The sequence below is a fragment of the Ailuropoda melanoleuca genome, chromosome 16 (assembly GCF_002007445.2).
Source record: "Ailuropoda melanoleuca isolate Jingjing chromosome 16, ASM200744v2, whole genome shotgun sequence".
Taxonomy (NCBI): Eukaryota; Metazoa; Chordata; class Mammalia; order Carnivora; family Ursidae; genus Ailuropoda; species Ailuropoda melanoleuca.
Window position 1 is genome coordinate 62,124,161 of NC_048233.1, and position 26,607 is coordinate 62,150,767.

General features: G+C 35.4%; 1 protein-coding gene across 1 annotated transcript in view; it reads right to left on the reverse strand.

Annotated features, from left to right (window-relative positions):
- Positions 1-26,607, reverse strand: part of DCDC1 (doublecortin domain containing 1) — a 426,036-nt gene that overhangs the window by 396,335 nt on the left and 3,094 nt on the right. The window contains exons 2-3 of the mRNA XM_034645816.1: positions 24,728-24,793; positions 6,328-6,497 (exon numbers count right to left, since the gene is read on the reverse strand). Of these exons, the coding sequence (XP_034501707.1) occupies positions 6,328-6,491 (164 nt within the window). The 5' untranslated portion in view covers positions 6,492-6,497; positions 24,728-24,793. The remainder of the gene's footprint in view (positions 1-6,327; positions 6,498-24,727; positions 24,794-26,607) is intronic.

Genomic DNA, 26,607 nt, shown 5'->3' on the forward strand with positions numbered 1-26,607 from the left:
GTTAGGGATTCATCCTCTTTATACGCCCATGGTAGTTATCCCCTGATCAGCTCCAGGGGGCAAATCCTCAGTGTCTAACACCAACAGTGGTAATTATATTTCCCTTGTCCTTTACAGGTTAAGTAGTCAGCTTGTGATCCAATTTTGGCCAATGAGACATAAGGCAAAGTTGTCTGGGGAAAGGTTTTTTGCCCTAATAAAAAGAAATATAGGACTACCTGACTGGCTCAGTCAGGAGAGCATGTGACTCTTGATATGCGGGTTGTGAGTTCGAGCCCCATATCAGGTGTAGAGATTACTTTTAAAAAATCTTTAAAAAAGAGAGAGAGATAAGTGATCAAATATCCATTTTATTTAGTTGGACACTGTTGAATGAACATGTAATGAGCCATCCTGCATGCAGGAGGTGTCATACCCAAGGATCTAGCCAATATTCTGAGGATGGCAGAGGCAAAGATCCAAGAGCCAGGCTCCTTGAAAACACTGCTGAAGCACTGAATTTAACCCTAGAATTGCTCTGCATCTGACGTTCTTGTAATGTAAGATAATGACTTCTTCCTCATTTTCCTAATTTTCAGTTACTTTCAGTTGAGTTTTCTGTTACTTTGTGTTAATAGTAGCCTAACATACAATCAGCTCTTGAATCACACTGGCTTTACTTCTTGTTTCATTAAAAATCTTTACTGATTTTATTTATTTATTTTTATTTTTTTTTAAAAAGATTTTATTTATTTATTTATTTGACAGAGATAGAGACAGCCAGCGAGAGAGGGAACACAAGCAGGGGGAGTGGGAGAGGAAGAAGCAGGCTCACGGCGGAGGAGCCTGATGTGGGGCTCGATCCCACAATGCCAGGATCACGCCCTGAGCCAAAGGCAGACACTTAACTGCTGTGCCACCCAGGCGCCCCTTTACTGACTTTATAATGGACTAAAGTATAATCTAAAATGGTATTTTCTAAACATTTTACTTTTACTTAATCAGGAACATTTCACCAGAAACTTCAGCATAAGCATAAAAATGACATAAGAGTTTTTTTATTTCCCTGCTCTTTGAAACACAAAGCATACTTTGTGAATTTAGATTTCTATGCCAGAAATCTGCATGTGGCTAATAATTCTGTTCATAAGTAGGAAGTGTGGCTACTTTGACAATCATGGCTCAATAACAAACACACAGGTCTAAGTCATCACACAGTTTAGATATGAATTCAACTGCAAGATAATGACAGTTGCCAAGGATTTTTACTTGCTGTCGCTTCATACCAGTGTTGGCTGTCAAAATGTCTCTTTTTCTTATACAGAAGCCATAGATTTTTTATGGATAGCAATTACTTACAATATACAATGAAGTACATCAAATCTAACAACCATTCTTTAGCCCCTCATTATTTGGTAGTCTCTTTGTTAAATGTAGTCAACCATTTTCATCTAAATTATTTATTTATACCTTATATTTGACAAGCATATCTTTCTTGCTTTATATTCTTATGGCATTTAAACCTTCATGAAGGGTTATGTTTTTTTTTTAATATTATCATTTGTAAAAATTATTTTTATCCTATTACCATTTTAATGGTAATTAAACTTTCTAATTGGAATAAATACAAATAAGAAAATGTAAACATAAGGGAAAATGACCCTAAGTACATTCAATAATAAATCACCAGCTTAAATTACTGAAATGCAACTGATAAAAGAAATAACCCCACATATGTTTGGTGAATGAAACCTGTTATAAAATCCCTGGAGTACATAAAGCACAAAAATTTCATTAAACTTCATCATAACCTTTTTCCAACTTGATGAAATGAATAACCTAAAGATATAAATAACTTTCTACAATTACTAGAAAAAATGTGATTTAAACATCATAGAAAGTAAATAATGGAAGTGATAATAAAAGTGAACAATTCCCCCCAGATTTTATTTCCAACAGCAGAAGAAATTAAATTTTAGATTGGCCTAGAAATTTAGGTACAGGTATCCCAATTGTAGAGCAATTTCCAGTTATTTTATAACACTATCTCAAATTTTTATTTGCAACTAGAGGATTGAATAATAAACAATTTATTATGTTCAAACTACACATATACCCTATAAGAGATAGTCAATGTTTGTTAAATTAAATAGGTTTACTTTTACAGAAGGAAATTCTAGACAAGAAGAGCAATTTCTCTGGATAAAGGACCCCTCTGAGTATAGGATCATCCCACCCGAAGGAAGAGAAGAATATTTTTGCTTATGCAAAAGTACGAAGGAATAAAAACAAGGTACTCTTAAATCTAAAACTGGAGGAGGTTATAGATATCATATACAACATTTCCAAAGGAAATGTCAATCTTCAAAAGGAAAAAATATAGTCTTTTGGCATTTTAAAAGGAAATAATATATTAATCTTTAGATCTGTAGAGATTTTGTTTTTGAAAAAAATTTGAAAAAAGTTATGAACTACGCCAAGTTTAATTTCTTGAGAAATGAAGGTAGAGCACTGAAGGTGTTTCCTTGCTTCTTTCACTGCTGCTGTTTTCCCTCATTCCCTTCTGTTGCCTACTCCATGCTGGGAATGGACAGCTCATCTTTGGAATGATGAAATTGCTAAACTTAAACTGTCCTTGGAAAAGAAAATATGATCAAATTTTTCTATTTAAAAAATAATCTTTTTTTTTTAAGATTTTATTTATTTATTCGACAGAGATAGAGACAGCCAGCGAGAGAGGGAACACAAGCAGGCGGAGTGGGAGAGGAAGAAGCAGGCTCGTAGCGGAGGAGCCTGATGTGGGGCTCGATCCCACAACGCCAGGATCACGCCCTGAGCCGAAGGCAGAGCTTAACCGCTGTGCCACCCAGGCGCCCCTATTTAAAAAAATAATCTAAGATTCATTCCAATTAAAACTATCCAAGATCCAGGGCACCTGGCCGGCTCAGTCAGCACAGCACGAGACTCTTGATCTCGGGCTCGAGAGTTNTTTAAAAAAATAATCTAAGATTCATTCCAATTAAAAATATCCAAGATCCAGGGCACCTGGCCGGCTCAGTCAGCACAGCACGAGACTCTTGATCTCGGGCTCGAGAGTTCAAGTCCCATGTTAGGCACTGAGATTACCTAAAAAAAAAGAAGTAAAAAAATATCCAAGATAACTAAAGTGACATAAAAAAGTGAATGAATGGTTTAGGTGCTATTAGTCTCCCTGAAAGCAAGATTTGTCTATGAAAAAGCAACCAGTATAATAGACAACAAAAAATTGTTGGTAATTTACTTTTAAAACTGATTTAAGTCCTTATTTAATGCACTAAAAATAATTTCTCCCACAGGGAACTGAAAGAATTGGCAACACACTCATCTGCAAGCTGGATTAAAAAATACTGTAACTTTCTATTATAAAAACTGTGAAATTACATCCTTAGATGATCATCAGCTAAAAATCATTAAAATATTTCATGTGTGGGGTAGAAAGAGATACTAATTTTTTTACAACATTCTCCTAATTTTAAAATGCAATTGTAATTTTGAAATCTTCTACTCAGCATTCGGAAATACTTTCTATAAATAGAACTGTCCATAGATACCTGTTATCAATAAATAATTAATTCTGCCATCCATGTCTCAAAGGCTGGTGCCCTGCTCCAGGTCACCTGGGAATACAGCAGACTACAGCTAAGCAGGAAACATTTCTTATTGTGCTGCTTTCCGGGAAGTAGCCATAGGCATTAGGCTAGATATTCGCAGTCATGTGACCTCCGAGTGGTAGGTCATAAAATGGGAGGATCAGACCTTCTTTGGCACAATATGTTGAACTTATCTACACTTTTGGTGATTAGTTTTCTTGCTGGGGGAAGGATCCTGGCACAGTAGTTTTCACTGTTACAAACAAATACAGCAGAGTGACAAAGGAAAAACATTGAAAGAACACAAGAGAGAGGAGAAGAGTGGATAACGTGAATACAATATAGAATAAATTAATAGCATCGGGTAATAATATGAGAATAAAGTGACCAGTCACTGTATGGCTTTCAATGAATGGATTTAATACATGTGGGCATATTTTGTAAAACATACAGTGTGTTTAGTGAAAAGAAACGTAATCTCTTGTGATATACATAAAGGAATAACAATTGACTATATTTTAATAATTATTTCTCATAAAAAGATCACAAAGACATTGGAAGAAAGGTGGCAAGGAAAACAAGAATGAGACAAGAAAAGTTTTAACCTCAATCGGGGGAAAATGTCTTTACTCATAGAGAAAATTGCCTCTCTCTGATAATCATATTAATGCCAATGGATCTTAGATTACATTAGCCTTTATGAACTTGACCCCCTTCAGGTTGAAACTCATCATTTTCTTTTTCATGAAAGTATAAAATCTCTGGGCATTGTCTTTGACTTTCCATTCGATTACCAAGAAAAAACCTACTTTATTTTCTAGGTACATCATAATCAAAGTTGATGGTAACAGGTAATAGTGACAAAAAAGAAGCCAGGATTCAGACAACGAATTATGAGTAGCACATTGAAATAAACTATAAAAAAACAGGCAGTAGGAAGGTGTCACCTGAAAAGAAAGACTGATATTAAGGAAAGGACAAATAAAGCCAGAGTAAAAATGAATCAGAACCAAAGAAAGAAAATGAGAAGAAAACAGAAAGAAACTGTATAAATGAAAGTATAGTCAACTCTAACAAAAAAATAAAGAATCTAAAAATACAATGAAAGATAGTTGGAATAAAAAGTGAATGTAGTACTGTTTTAAAAAGGAAAATTGGTAAAAATAAATTCTAAAGGGAATAAAAAATGTGTAAAGAGACATTATATTAGAAATGGCATTTGTAGAAAGGAATACTTAAAAATCCAATTTAGAAATTATTTCCCATTGTCTTATGGGAAAGAACACTCTCATGAATAACTTATATCTCTACCGTGTAACTATACTGGGTAATGATGTTCTAAAAAATTACCTAGGCATATAGCTAGTACACTGTGTAAATAAACTCAGACACTGCTAATATGGACTCAGAGGTCAGAGGAATAAAGCAAAACAAAAATTAGCTAAAAGTCTAGATTTCACTTTCACCTAAATTTACCAACACACACACACACACACAAAAACTGTTTAAAGATATAAATGTAACCTGGCATTTTTATAAGAGATTAACACAATTCTTAATTTATGAATATTTTCTTTTGCTCTTATAGTATATGTTTTCTATTTAATGTTAAGATTATGACATCACATTTAGCCAGTCAATAGTTTATCAAAACCTGATAAGGGCGCCCAGGTTGCACCACAGTCAGTTAAGTGTCCAACTCTTGGTTTCAGCTCAGGTCATGATCTTAGGGTTGTGAAATTGAGCCCTGCATCAGGCTCTGTGCTGGGCATGGAGCCTGCTTGGGATTCTTTCCCTCTCCCTCTGGCCTTCACCCACCACCTCCACCCCTCCCAGTGTGCTCTCTCTCTAAAATAAATAAATAAATCTTTAAAACACACGCACACACACCTGGCAGATACTTTTTCATTCTTTCACTTCTTTTTTTAAGGTTTTATTTATTTATTTGACAGAGAGAGAGATAGCCAGCAAGAGAGGGAACACGGGCAGAGGGAGTGGGAGAGGAAGAAGCAGGCTCCCAGCGGAGGAGCCTGATGTGGGGCTCGATTCCATAACGCCGGGATCACACCCTGAGCCGAAGGCAGACGCTTAAGGACTGAGCCACCCAGGCGCCCCCAATCTTTCACTTTCTAATGGAGAAAAAAACACAGGAAAAATACCTCTGTCACCTCTGCTTTGCATTTCTGAGAAGTGTGGCAGAATATAGTAGTTAAAAGTTCTGGCTGTGAAGTTAGATCCGCATGGGTTCAAACCATACTTTCTCTACCTATAAGCTCTGTGACCTTGGTCAAGTTAGTTAACCTATCTAGGTCTTTGTTTCTTCATTGGTAAAATGGAAATGTTTAAACACTACCTGCCTTATATTCCTCCCAAGGTTGTCTGGGGAACTAAATAGATACGATGCCGGTTAAGCGTTAAGCATAGTGACTGGCATAGAGCAAATATTATCTGCTCTGCCATTATCATTTTTATCATTACGCTACTGACCAAGTCAAACTCCAGGAATAATTTGTCTATTGCATCATCTACCTTTTTTCTTCCCATAGAATAAAAGAAATTGAAGGGCTCCAGTCCAGGCAACAACTTTCATAGCTCATCATATCTCCAAGTTATTACTGACATCATCTCCACAAAATATTGAGCATTTACATAGACAACTTTCTGTAAGCACTTTATCTCTTTCAGGATTCAATTTAAGCTGCTGAAATAATATTCTTACCTTGGTAAATCTTTTGAAATTCGTTTGTAAATTGGGTGAATGGCATCTCCATTGATGGTGCCTTCACCGTTGCTCTGCTGTGATACCTCCATGGCTTTAGTCAAGGGTGATAAAGAAGACTGAGGAAGTGATGCTTCATGATCATTTGTTTCTCTTTTTGCCATTTTCAGCTAAAAATGAGGAAGAATGTTATTTAATTTAAAAGATAAAACCTTCCAGGGTTATAAATTGAGGCTGGGAATTAATGACAATTTATTTCTCATCATGTTCTAGACTATGCAGTAGTTGCTAAATGTGAGATCTCACGATTAAAACAAACAAACAAACAAAAAAACCACCCAGAGATGAAAGCCTAAAGGAAAACAAAAATATGAATCTAAGTCTTTGAATGGTATAATCCTGGAGCACCTGGCTTGCTCAGTCGGTAGAGCATGCCATTCTTGATCTCTGGGTTGTGAGTTCGAGCTTCATGTTGGGTGTAGAGCTTATTTTTTTTTTTAAGATTTTATTTATTTATCTATTTGAGAGAGATAGAGAGAAAGAGAGAAGAGCAGAGGGAGTGGGACAAGCAGATGCAGGGCTCGATGCTCTGATCCTGACATCACGACCTGAGCTGAAACCAAGAGTCTGACGCTTAACTGACTGAGCCACCCAAGCACCCCGGGAATGCAGTTTTAAATAGGTTTGTCAGCATAGCCTTCATTGAGGTGATAAAATCTTGGCAAAGACTTGAAAAAGGGTCTTTGTTGTCTGCAGTTGAATCTAATCCCGAAACTCCTGATATTCCTTGAACTAAATTGCTTTCTAGAAAAGCAAGTTAGCTAGTTAGCAAGTTGCTAGACTTATTGTTAATTGAGCATATGGAAGAATGAAAGAACTATAATATAACTTAAACTCACAAGTATTATGGAGAAATACATACCTATAATACATAAGATCATGTCTTTCTCTTCTACTTTCTAGCTATGTGACCTTGAGTATTATAGCCTTTCTAAGCTTTAATCCTCACATTTGCAAAACTGGTTATCTGCATGGTTATGAGGACTAAACAAATAAAATGGTGAACGTGAAAGCATTTGGCATAGTGCCTGGCACATGGTAGACGTTCATGAAATGTTAGGTAAATCCAAATCTATATCAAAATAAGAAAAGGTATCTCTTTCTCCACAGTTTAAAAAGAAAAGGTGCTATTCTCTGCCCAGCACTCCTCTGGTAGTCCAACTGAAGACCAAAGGGCTGTTGGCCTTCACACTGTTCCTCTCCCTTTAAGCTTCTCACAGCAGGGGGGACGAGGTTCTCCTCTAAGGCTTCCATAACAACCACACTTGTTAATTCATTCATAGGTTGAGTCTTCCTAATTGAGGAATGCTTATAAGTGAAAAACTCCAGCTGCGTACAGCAAGGCAAAATTATGTGACTGTATACAAAGTAAATCACCTTGCAGAATGAAATCGTTTGACTGCCCTGGTGTGTTTATTTACAGTCCAATTATTAAAAACTAAGAATATTTGCACCAAACTATTCAAAAATAACTCCTGAAATATAGAAATAGTTTTACTTTTTACTTATGCATTATTACAATCCTAATCTTCATTAAAAGAGGCAATCATTTTAGTGATGGGTATAGTTTTATTTTCCACGTAAAACAGTTTCAGGATGCCTTTTGGTGGAATGAATTATATAAGTGTGAAATCATTACCATTATTAAATGTAATATTTCTTCTATAAAATTACTGTAAAAACAGTGTTATCCTCACTAAAAGTAGAACATATTAACAGGTTAAGCAGAATATGCAGAATACAATAAGTCTGCAGATAACATTCATGCACATTACTAATTAAATGAAAACTAATTGTTAATTAGAAATTAAAGAAATAAAAATGTGTTAATTTTAATTTGATTGACACTAGTATGGTATTTTTGCAAAGTATGGGTAAAGACACTGCCTTATGTTTTATTAACACACACAGTTTATTATACTGACACACTGAAAACCACTATTTTTTTACTTTCCATCTCTTAGTCATTTTACATGAATATAAGCTCTCACTCATGCCCACCCCTAGATCTGCTCTGCCAACTTTTTTTTTTTTTTAAAGATTTTATTTATTTGATAGAGATAGAGACAGCCAGCGAGAGAGGGAACACAAGCAGGGGGAGGTGGGAGAGGAAGAAGCAGGCTCATAGCGGAGGAGCCTGATGTGGGACTCGATCCCACAACGCTGGGATCACGCCCTGAGCCGAAGGCAGACGCTTAACCGCTGTGCCACCCAGGTGCCCCTCTGCCAACTTTTTTTAAAAAAAGGCATTCAAGTACACAGTGATTATAGGCCTGGATTCTGGAGCCAGAGTGTCTGGGTTTATATCCCCACTGCCCACTTACTAGCTGTGACACTTTGGACATGTTACATAACATCTTTCTGCATCAGTTTCATTTGTAATAAAGGGTTAAGAATAGTAGACACTTCATCAAGTTGATGCGCTCACACACAGTAGGTAAAATGTGTCAGCTACAGAAGAGAAAAGATTTAATGGTCTTCAAGTTGGGGTACTAACTACCAATAACAAAACAGTACTTGGGGCTTTCCAAGGGGCATTAATAGTTTTAAGCAAATCAATGTCCAGATTCTTGCCTTCCATATATGCCTTCTTAAAGAAAGCCTAAAAAACACTTTCAAGCATAAAATATAAAATTCTGTAGAAGAAATGTAGTGGAAATAAAAGCTGGAGGAGAGGGTCACCTGGGTGGCTCAGTCGGTTAAGTGTCTGCCTTCAGCTCAGGTTATGATCCCAAGGTTCTGGGATCAAGCCCTGAATCAGGCTCCCTGCTCAATGGGGAGCCTGCTTCTCCCTCTGCCCCTCACAATGCTTGTGAGCTCTCTCTGTCTTTCAAATAAATAAAAAAATTCTTTAAAAAAAGAAAAAGAAGAAAGAAATAGCTGTACTTCAAAATAAAACTATGAGAAAAAAGATGTATGCAAGCACATGCTTAAGTGCCACTGTCATCACCTGCCAAAAAAAATGTGCCCAAGTCTCTAGATCTAACTTCTAGTTTGTGAGAAATACAGGAGGTAGAAAAATATGTTAAATGACATGACATAAAAAATAAAGATGGAGACATGTTACAAGTGAAAAGAGACTAAGAATTATATCAACGAAACAATTCGTAAACCTTGTTGAGATTCTGATTTGAACAAACTAACTTTAATAAGACAAACGTTGAGGCAACTGTTGACATTTGAACACAAATTGGGTATTATAAATACTAAGGCAATTATTTAATTGGGTATGAATAAATGGTATTGTTATAATATATATTACCTGTTAAAAATGTATTGTGCATATTTGTCTTCATCAGTTATTCACTATTGGGTACAACACTCAGTTTTGGATACTATGGGCAATGGTATTATGGCAAATAGGGGTGCCTATGTGGCTCAGTTGGTTAGGCATCTGACTCTTGATTACAGCTGCGGTCGTGATCTCAGGGTTGTGGGATTGAGCCCATGTCAGGCTCCGCTTGTGCTTTCTCACCCTCCCTCAAAGAAATAAATGAATAAATAAATACATAAAATCTTAAAAAATAATGGCAAAATAACCACTTAATGCTTGCAATTTAAAAAAATATATTATGTTAGAAATACAAACCAAAGTATTTTTTTTAAGATTTTATTTATTTGAGAGAGAGCGCGCACACTAGAGGGGGGAGGGGCAGAGGGAGAGGAGAAGCAGACTTCCTGCTAAGCAGAGAGACTGATGCAGCGTTTGATCCCAGGATCCTAGGATCATGACCTAACTGAAGGCTGACAATTAACCGACTGAGCCACCCAGATGCTCAACATTTCTTGTGAGTGTCATCATCCCATTTGTCTTCTTATCTTGTATAGCAGAATTGAATATTCAAACTCACATTATATGGTGCTTTCTAGTGGGCTGGAGATAGAAGGAACAAAGGAAAGCATGCATGTGGCAGAAGGATAAAAGACAAGAAGACAAAAAGTATGGAAATACCATCATCTTAAAAGGCTTCATATTTAGTTATTCCACTACTGGATATTTACCCAAAGAAAATACTAATTTGAAAGGAAAAAAAATGAAGCCCTATGTTTATTACGGCATTACTTACAATAGCCAAGGTATGGAAGTAACCCAAGTGTTCATCCATAGACAAATGGATAAAAATCTATCCGTAAATTAATGGATTAAGAATACAGAATGGATATTACTTTATACACATATAAAGGAATATTATTCAGCCATAAAAATGAATGAAACCTTGCCATTTGCAACAACATGGATGGACCTAGAGGATATAATGCTAAGTGAAATAAGTCAGTCAGAGAAAGAAGAAAATCTGATTTCACTCATAAATGGAATTTAATAAACAAAATAGGGAGGCCTGGATGGCTTAGTTGGTGGAGCATGTGACTCTTGATCTCGGGGTCATGAGTTCAAGCCCATGTTGAACATAGAGACTACTTAAAAGAAAAAAAAAAAGGAAAACAAAACAAAAGAACAAAGAAAAAAGAGACAGACAAAAATACAGACTCTTAAATACAGAGAACAAACTGGTGGTTGCCAGAGTGAGGTAGGTGGAAGTATGGGTTAAAGAAATAAAAAGGATTAAGAGTACACGTAACTTGATGAGCACTGAGAAATATATACAATTATTAAACCATTATAATGTAAATCTGAAACTAATCTAACTGTATATTAATTATACTTGAATNCACGCCCTGAGCCGAAGGCAGACGCTTAACCACTGTGCCACCCAGGCGCCCCTATACTTGAATTTAAAAAACATTAGTACTTACATTAGCACTCAAAAATGACATATTGAAGTATAAATCTAATTAAATATGTACAAGATCTATATGAGAAATACCTAAAAAGCCCAGAAATAGAGNATATGAGAAATACCTAAAAAGCCCAGAAATAGAGCTACATAAGAATAGGCCCACCCTTACCTTTGACAAAGGAACAAAGTCAATACAATGGCATAAAGAGAATCTTTTCAACAAGTACTAGAGCAACTGACATGCACATGCAAAAAAAAAAGAATCAAAACACAGACCTCATATCCTTCACAAAAATTAGCTCAAAATGAATCAAACTAAATGTAAAACACAAAACGATAAAACTCCTAGAATATGAAATAGGGGAAAACATAGACGACTTTGGGTGTGGCAATGACTTCTTGGCTATAGCACCAAAGACACAATCCATGAAAGAAATAATAGAGTAGACTACTTCATTAAAATTAAAAACTTTTGGGGCACCTGGCTGGCTCAGTTGGTAGAGCATGTGACTCTTGATCTCAGGGTCGTGAGTTCAAGCCCTAGAGGTTACTTAAAAATAAAATCTTTTTTTTGTTTTTAAAGATTTTATTTATTTGACAGAGACAGAGACAGCCAGTGAGAGAGGGAACACAAGCAGGGGGAGTGGGAGAGGAAGAAGCAGGCTCATAGCGGAAGAGCCTGATGTGGGGCTCGATCCCACAATGCCGGGATCACGCCCTGAGCTGAAGGCAGACGCTTAACCGCTGTGCCACCCAGGCGCCCCTAAAAATAAAATCTTAAAAAAAAATTTAAAACTTCTGCTCTCTGAAAGACAGTATCAAGAGAATGAGAAGACAAGCCACGAATTGGGAGAGAATATTTACAAAAGGTACATCTGATAAAGGACTGTTACCCAAAATATAAAAAGCACTCTTAAAACTCAGCAATAAGAAAACAACGATTAAAAGGGGTCCAAGACTTTGAACCTGACCAAATAAGATATACAGATGGCAAATAAGCATATGAAAAGATGTTCCACATCATATGTCATCAGGGAAATGCAAACTACACCAACACTGAGGTACTGCTACATACCTAGCAGAGTGACCAAAATCCACAATACTGACAATACCAAATATTGACAAGAACTTGGAGGAAGAGGAACTCTCGTTCATTGCTGGTGAGAATGCAAAATGATACAGCCACTTTGGAAGAGAGTTCGGTGGTTTCTTAGAAAAGCAAACACACTTTTACCACATGATTCAGCAATCGTGCTTCCTGGTATTTATCAAAGGAAATGAAAACTTAGGTCCACAAAAAACCTGCACATGGATGTTGATAGCAGCTTTACTCATAATTGCTAAAGTCTGAAAGCAACCAAGATGTTCTGAATTCAGTGGGTAAATGAAAAACTAACCATGAAATGATATAATGAGTACTGGGTATTATATGCAACTGATGAATCACTAAATGCTACCCCTGAAACTAATAATACACTATATATTAACTAAATTGAATTTAAAATTTTTTTTAAATTGTAAATTAAAAAAGAAGTAATAAAAAATAAAATAAAATAAAATAGCTACTATGGTATGAAAACACATGGAGGGACTTTACTATTAAGTGAAAAAAGTCAATCTGAAAAGGCTATGTACTCTATGATTCTAACTACATGACTTTCTAGAAAAGGCAAAACTGTGGAGACATTAAAATGATCAGTGGTCATTAGGGGCATGGGGAGAAAGGAATAAATAGAGCACAGAAGATTTTTATAGTAGTGAAAATACCCTATATGAAACCATAATGATGGATACATTTGTCCAAACCCTTAGAATGTGCAATGCTGAGTAAACCCTATGTAAACTATGGACTCTGGCTGATTATGATGTGTCAAATGTAGGTTTATCAATTGTAATGAATATACCTCTGGTGGGGGATATTGAGAATGGGGGTGACTGTGTATGTGTGGGGGTAGCAGTTTTATGGGAAATCTCTATACCTTTCCTTCAATTTTGCCATGAATCTTAAACTGCTCTAAAATATTAAAGCCTTAATTTTGAAAAAGTCTTCAGGTCATTGTTCTCTAGTTTCCAGCACAGATAGCCTGTACATATTTAATGGACCAAGCTTCAGATTTAACCTCCAAAGACCAGTCCCAAGCAATGCATATTTGGAAATCCTTAGGTAGAGCTCTTGGCTATATTTCACCTAGTCAGAGTGTACATCTGTCCACTGAGGACTACTGTAGCATTGCAACAGTGGAATACCTTACTTCTTGTCACCTGATTTGGCCTCATTTATTTAACCATTAACTTTGCCCCAATGCTGAAACAATGTCTCTGTACAACAGTGGAAGCCATCATACCTTGTGGTTGCTCTCAGGTTGCCCTCAGGTATATAAAATACTGTCAAGATCATGACCTTATTAGGAGACATGTAGAAGGCTACCCTTTCAGATATCTCATTTTATAAAGGCTCATCTCCCACACAGTTTGCCCAAAAGGCTGATTATTCAATTCACTGAAGGAAGACACTTAATTTCTTCATGAAATGTACCTTTTTGGTGTTGTATAAGCATATAAAATATGTATTAATCACCTAGATTGCTAATTATTATTTTTAAAATGAAATTTTCAGTAATAGAAATAGAGCTTACTGTGGAACAATCTATTCTTCTAATTTTATGATAGTTGTATTTCAGAGGAAACCTGTTTTATCAAAATTTGTTTTATAAAAATAATTGTTCAATTGGAAAAAAAGTTAGAGGGTAAGTACTTGAGTCCCAGACTCTCAAGTAAGTTATTTTTCCTGCTGTAATGTTTTGTTCTAATAGCAATAATTATACAACTATACAAACTAAAGGTACAGCATAAACCCAGCCATCCAGCTTTTGCCTTATTCTATGCTATCAGACCTATAGTTAGCGGAACAGTTCTTGCATATTCTATCACTTTATTATCCTGTCACCCATTGTTATGATAAACAAATCAAGTTTACTTAAACATAAAGAAGGCATCTCTGTGGTCCTGCAAATGTGTTTTCCCTAAAACCACTTTGCTAATTCCTGTTCCCAGCATTATTCCATTCAAACCATTAAATATTTGTTAAGTACCAGCTATTTCCGGACTTTAAAATAGACAATGAATTCAATGTTGAACAAGACAGCATTATTTCTCTATTAGCTAAATTTTCACTAATGAATATAAACACAATTTTTATTAACTTGTCCTATTAAAAACAATTTGAATGATGATAATTGGGAGTTATTACAGAAATAGCCATATTAAGATTAGAAAGAAAAGTCTGAAAAAAGAAAAGTCTCTTACAATCTCTTATCCTTGGAGTTAGCCACTATTATAATTTTTGAATATTTGTTTTCAGGCTTTCATCTATGATTTTACAGAGATACAACTTTTCTTTTCTTTTTCTTTTTTTAAGATTTATTTATTTGAGAGAGAGAGCACCTGAGCGAGCACGAGCACAGGAGGGGCAGAGGGAGAGAATCTTGAAGCCGACTCCCCACTGAGTGTGGAGCCCAACACGGGGCTCAATCTCATGACCCATAAGATCCTGACCTGGGCTGAAATCAAGAGTTGGATGCTTAACCAACTAAGCCACCTACGCGCCCTGAGATATAGCCTTTTCTTTATTTTTTATTTTTTTAAAGATTTTATTTATTTGACAGACGGGGAGAGAGAGCACACAAGCAGGGGGATCATCAGATAGAGGAAGAGGGAGAAGCAGGCTCCCCGCTGAGCAGGGAGCCTGATGCAGGGCTCGATCCCTGAACCCTGGGATCATGACCTGAGCCGAAGGCAGACCCTTAACCAACTAAGCCACCCAGGAGCCCCTATAGCCTTTTCTTTAAATAAAAGTGTTACCATATTAAATATATAGCTTATGTACAGTTGTATTCAATGAATGAGACTATTTTTGTTATTAAATACTTGTTGAGAACATAATTTTTTATTATTTTTTAAATATTCTAGCTAGTTGCTCCAAATGCTTCCTATTGTAAATAAAGCTGTGGTTCCCATGCACCTTTGACCATACTACAGAAAAGTTCCTAAACTAAAAGAAGTTTTCAAGTTAAATTCCCAGATCAAAGTATGAACAATTTTAAGGCTGTTGATGTGTGTTTCCAAATTGGATTTCTTTTTAGAAGTGTACCAATTTCTGAAGTTACCAAAAAATAGCATATGAAAACCCATATAGGGTACCCAATACTAGAATTAATATTATCTCTTAACCCGACCAATTGTAGAATTACTTTCTAACTGATAGTGAAAATTTAATTTTTAAAACTATCATTATTTAAATTTTTCATCATATTAATAGTCAAAGAGGAATATCAAGGGGTAATCAGAGAGATTTTTACGGACTATAAATTATTTTAATTCTACTTAGAAACCATTCATTTAAAAGAAGAAATTCCTAAAATATAGAATATATATGTTAAACTTCTAGATATTTTAAAGATAACTGAGTTCAAAATATCTAATTAGCCCAATACCCCCTTTCTCATATACTTATGAGAACATATCCAATTATCTTGAAAAAGGCAATTAAAATTACTATTAATAATCTTAATACTAGGACATGTTATAATTCATTTGATAATTACATTTCCCACAAAGATACTGTCAGCATAAACTGTGAAACTGCAGATCCATCCTGTTTACAAGTATCGGAGACAATATGCTCACTATTCTGTTGTACTTAAATGCTGTATTGCAGTTTTTCTTAACAGGTAATATGTGACATGAAACATGTCTGATTTTATGCTTCATAACTTCCATTCTGATGTTTAACATTAAGAAATTATATTTATGTATCACACATGTCAGAAAATAATTTAAATAAACTAAGAAAAAATAACAACCATGCCTTTCATTTCACATGCAAAATATAAATCTTTTATTCATAGTATCAAAGAACCATCTGTAATCAGAAATGCAAACCATTTATATTTTCTGATTTATGCAGCTAACATTAACTATCTTATCTAAGTGTTCTTGTTTATATTTTCAGAAATTTGTTATGAATCAAAATATTAAGTCAAAAAATTAAGAAAAACCAAGAGACTACCTTTTAAGATTGACTCATGAGTTTTAAAAATTCATTATTTCTAGGGGCACCTGGGTGGCTCAGTCAGTTAAGCATCTACCTTTGGCTCAGGTCATGATCCCAGAGGCATGGAATGGAGCCCTGAATGGAGACCCACATTGCATTGGGCTCCCTGCTCTGCCGGGGGCCTGCTTCTCCCTCTCCATCTGCCATTCCCCCTGCTTGTGCTCTCTGGCTCTATCTCGCTGTCAAATAAATAAATAAAATCTTTTTTAAAAAATCATTTTCTATTCTTTATTCTGATTTTTATAACAAGGAAAAAATGTAATTATTTTGATTTTAAAAACATACACTGGAAAAGGTACCATTTAAACCAGGCTGAAGTTTACATTATTTATTGCTATTTTTCTTTAAAAAAATGCATTAGAATAAATATTTTTCTAAGCTTCAAAATAAATACAGTACATGGTTCTGGCATATTTATTTTTTTTTTAAAAGGTGCTCTGAATCTTAGACAACATAAATACTAGGCAGTGTGGTGGTTGCCATAGTAACAAATAAATAGGAGCATAAAAATACATTCCATTTTTCAAATGTATACACTTTTTTCATAAATATGCATATTTTATAGGTATATATCCCTTTTATAGGTATATATCCCTTTTAAAGAGAGAAACATCCAATTCTTTAGAAATAAAAGATTATCATGCAGCAATAGAGCAGGCTCAAAAAAGCTTTAAAATGCTATATGGGAAATCTTTAGGTTTTTATGTCAATTTTCCAAAATGAAGACAGGAAAAAAAAACTCCTTTCATTTTAGATTACTTTAATGGTCAGTTCTTCAGGTAAGAGTAAAATTGCATAAACTTCTTTTCCTCCAAGCATGAAATTCCTTTTTTCTGCGTAAGTTTATTATTGCCATGAATTAAATGTAGCACTTGACCATGGAAAGCTGAAAGCTCTGTTGATCACAAAGAAGCCCAAGAAGTTCAATACTAACCCATGAGCTACTACTTCAATAAATGTCCTGAAAATATTTATTCCAATGGGCTAAATTGGAGTTCAAAGAGTTCTTTCCTTTCTCTTCTCCCTTCATTAAAATACAATCTTCCTGTTTACAGATATCCTACTAGTCACAAAAAGGATATTGATAAAGTGTTCTGAGTTTTATACTTACAGCTAAAAAGGACTTATCCTACATTTTATAGGGTTGGAGAGGGGCTGTGTGATAAGCCATGATGTCAAGTTTGAAATTTATTGAAAGTTGTTGAAAGTCACTGTTCTGTTACCAAAACAGAACAGGAAGATTGCTCAATAGTTACTGGGACACAAATCCTTCAAATCCAATTACATTAATTTGGACTTCCAATTTGTTTCATTAACAACTATCATGTAACATTCTCCTAGAGTGAGAATTCAAAATTTTAAAATATCACCATCTAGGCCATCTAGGCAGAGTGCCAAATAAGAGGTGATAAAGCAGTGTTGTAGGGCCTACCTTGTGCTCACTCCTTGATGGAGAAGCCATGCATTGTAATGGCTAAGGACAACTGAGCTAGCCTGTAAGAGTAACATCCTCATCAAGCATAGATATGATCCCACTTATTAAAGAGAACTAGAGTTTTTTCATTGGGGATATAGTAAATTTAAACTTTAAGAAGTCCGAAAAATGAATTAAGATATAGTCAAATATTTATGACTATTGGAATAGAGTAAGTTATACAGATGATGTGACTAGTGCAAAAGAAAAAAAAAATCTTGTCAGTCTTCTTTCCTCCCAATCTTTTAAACTACATCCCTCTCCTTTTACTGTCTTAAAATGGTGGGAAAATATCCCTGGAGACTGGAAAAGGGAAAACATATCCATCTTTAAAACAAGGGGAACATGATTTTTGGCAATTAGACAGCTTAGTTTAACCTGGGAACATGCAATAACAAATTAATCAATTAGTAACAACTAGAAGGGCATAAAATACTGGAAAACAAACAACATAATATCTGAAAGGCCAAATATGCCAAATGAACTTAGTATCTTTTTTTTTTTTCTGATAGAATGGACAGGTCATACTGTCAAGTAAGAAGTAAATAGTGTTGTCTACTTCAGGGTGTAAGCCTTTTTAGTCTATTCTCCAATTCAGGATAAGGAAAAATGGTTAAGAAGAAAAGAATATAAAAACTTGTCTTCATTGCTAAACGAATGGCTATTGACACACTTCCTCTCTCCTGAGGATCTGTTTCAGAACTCCTTATTGATGACTAGTCAAGAATCTTGACCTCTTTTATGTTTAGCTCCACCATATCAGATCCCTGAGATGTCTCAAAATTTAAAAGTTTATTTCCTTAGTTTTCTTTCCAATTTGTTGACCCTTTTTTTCCCTAGGGATCTTAAATGGCTTGTTGCTTCAACTAAGTGATGCTGCACTGGGACAAGATATAAATCCATTTTAGGTAGAAATTTTGAGAAGGAAAAAGGGAATGCTTTGTGAATAAAATTAAAAGCATTTTCTATGACTAGAGAAAATGGCAAGTAATGGAATGGTATTTAAATAGAAGTGCTCATAAAAACATTCAAAACTTGAATAGTGTGAAGAATAGCTGTTATTTTTTTTTTTTAAGATTTTATTTATTTATTTGACAGAGAGAGAGAGAGAGCCAGTGAGAGAGGGAACACAAGCAGGGGGAGTGGGAGAGGAAGAAGCAGGCTCCCAGCGCCCTCGGTGGGGCAGGGAGCCTGATGAGGGGCTGGATCCCAGGACCCTGGGATCACGCCCTGAGCCGAAGGCAGACGCTTAACGACTGAGCCACCCAGACGCCCCAAGAATATCTGTTATTTGTTTAGAAAAAAGGGAGAGAGATGAAGAAGATTAAGTGTGTGGAGTCAAGAAATGAACCTAATTTTCAAGGAGAGAAGTCTCTGGGCCATACGACCAACCAACTAATTACACAAGTGGATCAGAAGCATAACTATGGTGGAAAGAGGCACCAACTGAAAAAGGAAGTAAAAAATCTGGTCTCTATTACAGAATCAGAATCATAGTCAACTGCTATGTTGAACTAAGCTGCCTATTGCACCAGGAGAACTGCTGTTCCTCGTTATGTAATTAACACACCTGTTTTCTCAGCTTCTGTTACTATTTACATTTATATACCTTAGGAAGAAAAAAATTTGGTTCCTGAATTGTTTATTTGACCTTAACTATTTTTCTAACCTTAAATACCATGAAAACAATCAATCAGAGATGCTCCCAAGTTAGAGAGGAAAGAGTGTGCCTTGGACATTATCTGTGCAGGGTAATCAAGAAGGAAATGGGGTGGGGCGCTTGGTGTCTCAGTTGGTTGAGCACTGGACTCTTGATTTCAGTTTGGGGCATGGTCTTGGGGTCTGGAATTGAGACCCACCTCAAGCTCAGCAGGGAGTCTCCTTGAGGATTTTTTCCCTCCCCTTCTGCCCCTCCCCGCTCTCTAAAATAAATAAATTTTTTTAAAAAAAAGAAGTTAATGGGGGCAAGTAACAACTCCAACCTTCCTCTCTTCCACTCTCCCAACACAAAACAGTCATGTCTCTCTCTTCCACTCTCACCTTACAATATTCCAGAATGTTTCTACATTATGAAAAAGTTTTGCCAGATAAAACTGACTTCATTTTATTACTAACAAATACTGAGAACAGAGGGGAATACTTATATTTACTAAGCCAGGACTATAATCAATAATTCATTTTAATACCTGAAGAAAAAATAAAGAAAATAATCATGTAGATTCAGAAAACATGAAGGCAGTGTACTGGAATGGAAAGACCTCTGGAACCAACCCAAGAAATTCTAGAGTTGTGTTCTTAGTTTTGGGCCAGACCTGGGGTAAATCCTTAACTTTCTCAGTCATTTTCTCTAAAAAAAAGACAAGGAAGAATGATAGCACAGGGGAACTCTAAAGTTCTTCTATCTGTATAGTTTTAGCCATTTAGTAGAAGAGCATTCACATATGGGAGCTAAGGCAGTGTGCCAGAAAATGCAAAAGATGTGGACTCAGCTAACTTGAGTTTGAATCTTATCTCTGTCCCTCATCAGTCTTATTTCCTTATGTGTATGACAATAGCATCTGCCTTACATATCTTACAGAATTGTTATACAGATCAAATGAGGAAACATATAAGGTGTGAAAGTGCTTGTTAATTATAAACATTAGACCTCATTTTTGTATTTAGTTTCTGCATCTTGCACTAAGAAAGAAATTTTAGAAAAGGCACAATGTATTCCAAAGTCTCCTTTTTATCAGAGAAGATGAAATATTTATAATTTACAATTTAGGAGTGTCTGTTTCCTCAGCTATTGATTTGCTAAGAGTGTCACAGTTGGACAGCCCAGTTTCCTATGAACTCAGGTGTCAATAGGAAAAATACGTAAGATATCTAAACCAATTAGAAGTGGAAACTTTGGCCCAAAGTCAAATAGCTATGTTGGTTGGTAGTATGTTAGAAGTAGAAGGAAAGGGGGAAAAAGTAGAAAGGAAAAGGAGAATTGGCTGTGCTGTAGAAATAATCAACTTGAAGTCTAGACTAACACTAAGATAAGGAATATGAGCAGAAAGCAGTTGAGGGCATTGGGAATCAACATTCTGATTCTATAAAGTGTACTAGTTGGAACTGCCTTATAGATGACGAAGTCCCTGTAGAAAAAATAAACTGGGAGGTCATCAGACATAAAGAATAACACATTTGGAAAGCTTAGCCAGTAAAAATATGAAATTGGGCTACTAAATATAAGGATCTCAACCTTTTTTACTGATAATTTGCTTTTATCATTATGCTATCTGAATTTTCACTGAGTAAATATGTAATGAATTTCAGATGGCTCTACTCAAATTTCCAGAACACAAAAAGTTCATTTGTGAAGGCTTGGCACTTTTAGTTGATATATATAAAATGGGAAAATACATATACATACATATACATATCTATATACACATTATATATATACATACTATATAAATATATATAATCAAATATAAAATAAGGAGAATGAGTTATAAGACGCATATAAAAACTCATATATTGATTTATAATCATATTATCATATAGATTATGACCTTCATAAATAAAGATGGCTCCAGGAAAGCATGGCTCTCTAACAGATGTATGTCATGGAGCAAACCACAGCAAAAAGGTAAAAAAAAAAAAACAGGACTGAAACAAGACACAGTATTGCTAGTGCAATGAAATTCAACTCCATTCATTAAGTATTGATAAACAACTAAAGCCTACGATGAGAGAGATATCAAAATACAAATTAATTTACTTTGGTAAAATTAATCCAAATATATTTCTAATCATTTCAAATGGTGTAAGCATGCCAACTCTCCTTGTACTAAAGATTATTATCTAGTTTCTGGACCAATCTTTGCTCCAAAGTCCAAGGTTGGGAACCAAGTAATAATAGTATGTTAGTCCTAACAACAGCTGAAGCAAGACACTGGGGAAACAGCATTTACCATGGACTGGAGCCAAAGAATTGTTACACAGGACCTAGAAAAATCTTCTTTTACATCTTGTTACACTTTTTATTTTACTTCTTTTGCAGGATTACCTGACTTTAACCTAGGACTAACATAAGATCTATTTCTAAGTAGATCCTTCACTGTATTGATATATCTGAATATTATATATATGCATATCAACAAATCCACTATCTCAAAGGTTTTATTTGTAAGTAATCTCTACACCCAACATGGGGATCAAACTCACAACCCTGAGATCAAGAGTCACATGCTCTAGGGGCGCCTGCGTAGCGCAGCCATTAAGCGTCTGCCTTTCGCTCAGGGAGTGATCCCAGCGTTCTGGGATCAAGTCCCACATCAGGCTCCTCCGCTGGGGGCCTGCTTCTTCCTCTCCCACTCCCCCTACTGTGTTCCCTCTCTCGCTGGCTGTCTCCCTGTCACAGAAATAAATAAAATGTAAAAAAAAAAAAAAGAGTCACATGCTCTACCAACTGAGCCAGCCAGGCACCAACACCATCTCATTTTTTAAATTAGATTTTTAAAATGCTGAATTTAAATGATATGTGTAAATTGTACTATGGAATAATATTTTCTTTTCTTGTACTGAAATAAGAAAAGTGGTTTACGTTACCCCAAATCAAAATAAAAACTAAAAATTAAGTTAATATTCATAGAGACTAACTCTGCAGATCAGTTTTTATACTTCAAAGACAAAAATCACATAGTCTTTCAAATTAATATATCTGACTGTCTTTCTCTAATGCTCCTGCTTCACCTGCAGCACATCAGACAAGGTAATAATTTTATGATAATCATATGAAAATATACAATTAATATTCATCACCTCTTGTTCCTCATCACTTTAGATGATCAGTAATGCAGAGTGAAAATGCTGTCAGATTTCTAATTGCTTTGTAATGGGCTTGAAACAGGGAAATCATTAAAGGCAAACAATCTGTCATTTGTCTGTTACTTTATCTACCACACAAAAAAACTCATTAAAGAAATTGCTAATGAGCTACAAAAGACTGTACTCATGGTGCTTCTACAGTAGATTAACAAGTATTACTATGAATTGCTTAAAATATTTTAAAAATATGATATTTTGGAAATTCATCAGAAAACATCTATCTTCAGTATATTTTTTAAGCCGTGTGGTTTCATTATTTTGGCATCTAATCCATCATTGCAGAAGTCCCTTTAAGCATATAAGATTTGTTTTTCATCAGTCTCTAAATAATTCAACTGAAAGGTTGCAAGAAGAAGCTGAAATGCTAAATGTGTTTCTTACTAGTAAACTGACACAAGTAAAAAAATAGTACTATAGTAACCCTAATGCTAAGTAAAGAATATATTTCAAAATTTGATTTTTATCCTCATCTCCATGGATTTTGAACTCTTGAAGTTGCAATGTTTCATTCGTCTTAATGCTACCGTTATACAAAAATTATATTCAACTATTAAAATTGACCATAGCATTATTAAACTCTGCATAACATTAACTAATTTGAAATTTTGAAGATATTAACCAATACTAAAATGTTTCATAATATTATATCATATAATTTTGGAGGGGAAACAAATCATTTCTTTAAATGATCACATCAAATTTTATATGTCTTTATCAGTGCTACCTTTCTATATGAGATACTTAGTATTAAAAAAATCTGTAGGGACACCTGGGTTGCTCAGTCAGTTAAACGTCTGCGTTTGGCTCAGGTCATGATCCCAGGGTCCTGGGATCCAGTCCTGCATTAGGCTCCTTGCTCAGCAAAGAGCCTTCTTCTCCCTCTGTCTGCTGATCCCCTGCCTGTACTCTCTCTCACTCTGACAAATAAATAAATAAAATCTTCTTTAAAACAAAATTTAAAAATCTATAATAATGACACTAATCTAGTTTTAAAAAGAAAGAGGTACATAAACAAAAAAACCTAGTAATGTTTTGTTGGGCATATAGTCCAGTTGGATTTTATTTTTGAAAAAAATATGAGAGCGATCTTGTTTTTCATTATGCTAATGATGAACTGAATCATGAATGTATTTCCTACAACAAAACATAAGAATCTTAGTATTAAAGTCAAACTTTTAAAAAATATGTAGATCTATTCATATCTATTGGAATATACACAGATTTAAAAACCTAAATGCAATGGCATGTTCATATGGGTGCCATGGTTGAATACAGGAGTTAAATTCCAAGCTAACTTCAAAAGGTTCCATAACACTCTGGAAACATCTTCATTATACTCTCTAATTGACTTAAACAGACTTCCTATCAACTGTTTAACACATTTTAACCCACAAATTCACAGCCCTTGATCATTCAGATTAACCTGTCTTGCAATTACATGACTAAAATAAACTTTAAAAATTCAGTTTTAAAAAACTAAAATGGAGAAGAAGAATGTTTTAAAAAAAGGATATAAATGCATATTACTACATGGTTGAAACAGATCATCACAAGGTTCAAATTTCAAGGTAATTGGAAAGCTCACAGAAAAGCCAGAGTGGTCATAAGAACAAAGAGAAAGGGGTAAAGAAGTGAAGGGGGAAGGGATGCCAGGGTGGCTCAGTCGGTTATGCATCTGCCTTTGGCTGAGGTCATGATCCCTGGATCCTGGGAGGCTCAGGTCATGATACCGATACCGGGATCCTGAGATTGAGCCCTGGAACAGGCTCCCTGCTAAGCGGGAAATATGCTACTCCCTCTGCCCCTCCCACCTTGTGCACGAGTGCGGTGCGCGCGCTCTCTCTCTCTCTAATAAGTCGTAAAATAAAATTTTAAAAGCTTTTTTAAAAAAAAGTGAATGGGGGAAATAAGTTTGGTATATTTTGATTACTAGAGAGAAACAAAAAAAATGGATTATAGATGGTATCTTTAATAGGTTCATGGAAAGATTAAAACATCAGACGTGAAGAAGGTAGTAAGACAGGAACAAAAGTCTAGGTAAGATAAAGACCTCTAAAAGGTATGAAACAAGGTTGAAAGAACACTGACACAACTGAAGTTAACAAACGAGAAAAACACAGCAACAGGTGTGGTGTCAGCAAAATTATTTACCTCTTTGTCTCTCCTGCTTAGTGCACTGCCTTGCTCAAATTCATGAATTTTCACTGATGATTACCACTGAAAAGACAAAAGAGAGGATAGATCAAATGAAGACAAAAAGTGAGGGGAAAAATGCAAAAATGAAAAACCATTTCAATTTTTTTTTTAAAGATTTTATTTATTTATTTGAGAGAGAGAGCAGAAGCAATGGGGGATGGTGGCGGAGGGATACTTCCCGACTCATGGACTCAGGGCTCCTTCCCAGGGCTCCTTCCCAGGACTCCTTCCCAGGACTCCAGGAATCTGACCTGAGTCAAAGGCAGACAGACCCTTAACTGACTGAGCCAACCTTTCCAAGGTGCCCCTGAAAAACCATTTCTAAAAAACGAGGTAGGATTGTTCAATAGGGCTGATTCTCAATACCATCTAAAGCTTTATGACAATATGCCAAAAAAAAAAAAAAGAAAGAAAAAGAAAAGTTTCTCTTATTCTAGCCATTCATCTCTCCCTTCCATTAAAACTTGATACTTCAATATTTAAAGCTTAATATTTCCATGCATCTCTGGATTAGCCTCATTTTGAGTCAAGGATTTCAGTCATTCAGGTAATCCGCCTTATTCTAGTCATGTAACTATAAATTAGTAACTGTCACAGCACCTGCATTTCCTCTGGCATAGCACTTCCTACAGCTACTTCAGCTGCTTCTCTGTCTGTTTACCCAGATAAACTCTAAGCTTTTACAAGGGCTACTGCAAACTGTCTTATGTCTCTTGTAACATAGTGTGGGACACATGGTAGACACTCAATAAGTCGCTTGTTGATTGAATGAATAAGTGAGTGAAGGCTCTATCTGTACTCTGTGTGTATATGTGTGTTTATCTCATCAGTAGCTAATTCTTTTTTTTTTTTTAAGATTTTATTTATTATTTATTCAACAGAGATAGAGACAGCCAGTGAGAGAGGGAACACAAGCAGGGGGAGTGGGAGAGGAAGAAGCAGGCTTCATAGCGGAAGAGCCTGATGTGGGGCTCGATCCCACAACGCCGGGATCACGCCCTGAGCCGAAGGCAGACACTCAACCACTGTGCCACCCAGGCGCCCCTCAGTAGCTAATTCTTGATGGTTTTCCTATCTTCCCAGCAGATTTTAAGTTGCTGTAGGGGCAATTATCTAATTTCAGAACATAACCATAATATTTTGTGGTACTTAAAAATAAATACAGCTTAGTTTCCTAATATGAAAATCCTAAAACCTCAGAAATAAGTAAGATTGAGAAAATTGAAGAAGAGTTGGCAATGAAACCAGTAGAAAGAGTCAAGTAAATATAAATATAATCCTAGGATAAAAACAGCAGAACTACACTGTATATATTGCAAATATTATCCATCAATAAGAAGCACAATTTACTAATATGATCTCAAATTAAGAATTTATTAATGTGTGGAAGACATTAATTAATGGGCAGACAAGTACTGAAGTGATAAATTGAGTAAAAATTGATTTTTGCCATCACTACAACCAAGGTTCTTAAACCCCTGCTGTACCTATATAACCATACTTAACATCTACATCTATATTTACATTTAACTCAACTTGATCAATCACCTTGATTACTTTTTGGTCAGTCATCTTGAAATTAAATATCTATCTTGTTTATGTTAAATGTTGATGACATGAGAATTAAGAGGTTTTTGCCCAGGCTTTTAATTTATACACAAACTATATAGTTCAACAAGCATTTGGGTTTGGGGGTCATTTTTCCAACTCAATAGTTTGTAGCATTCATTTTTTTNTAATTATTTATTTATTTGACAGAGATAGAGACAGCCAGCGAGAGAGGGAACACAAGCAGGGGGAGTGGGAGAGGAAGAAGCAGGCTCATAGCAGAGGAG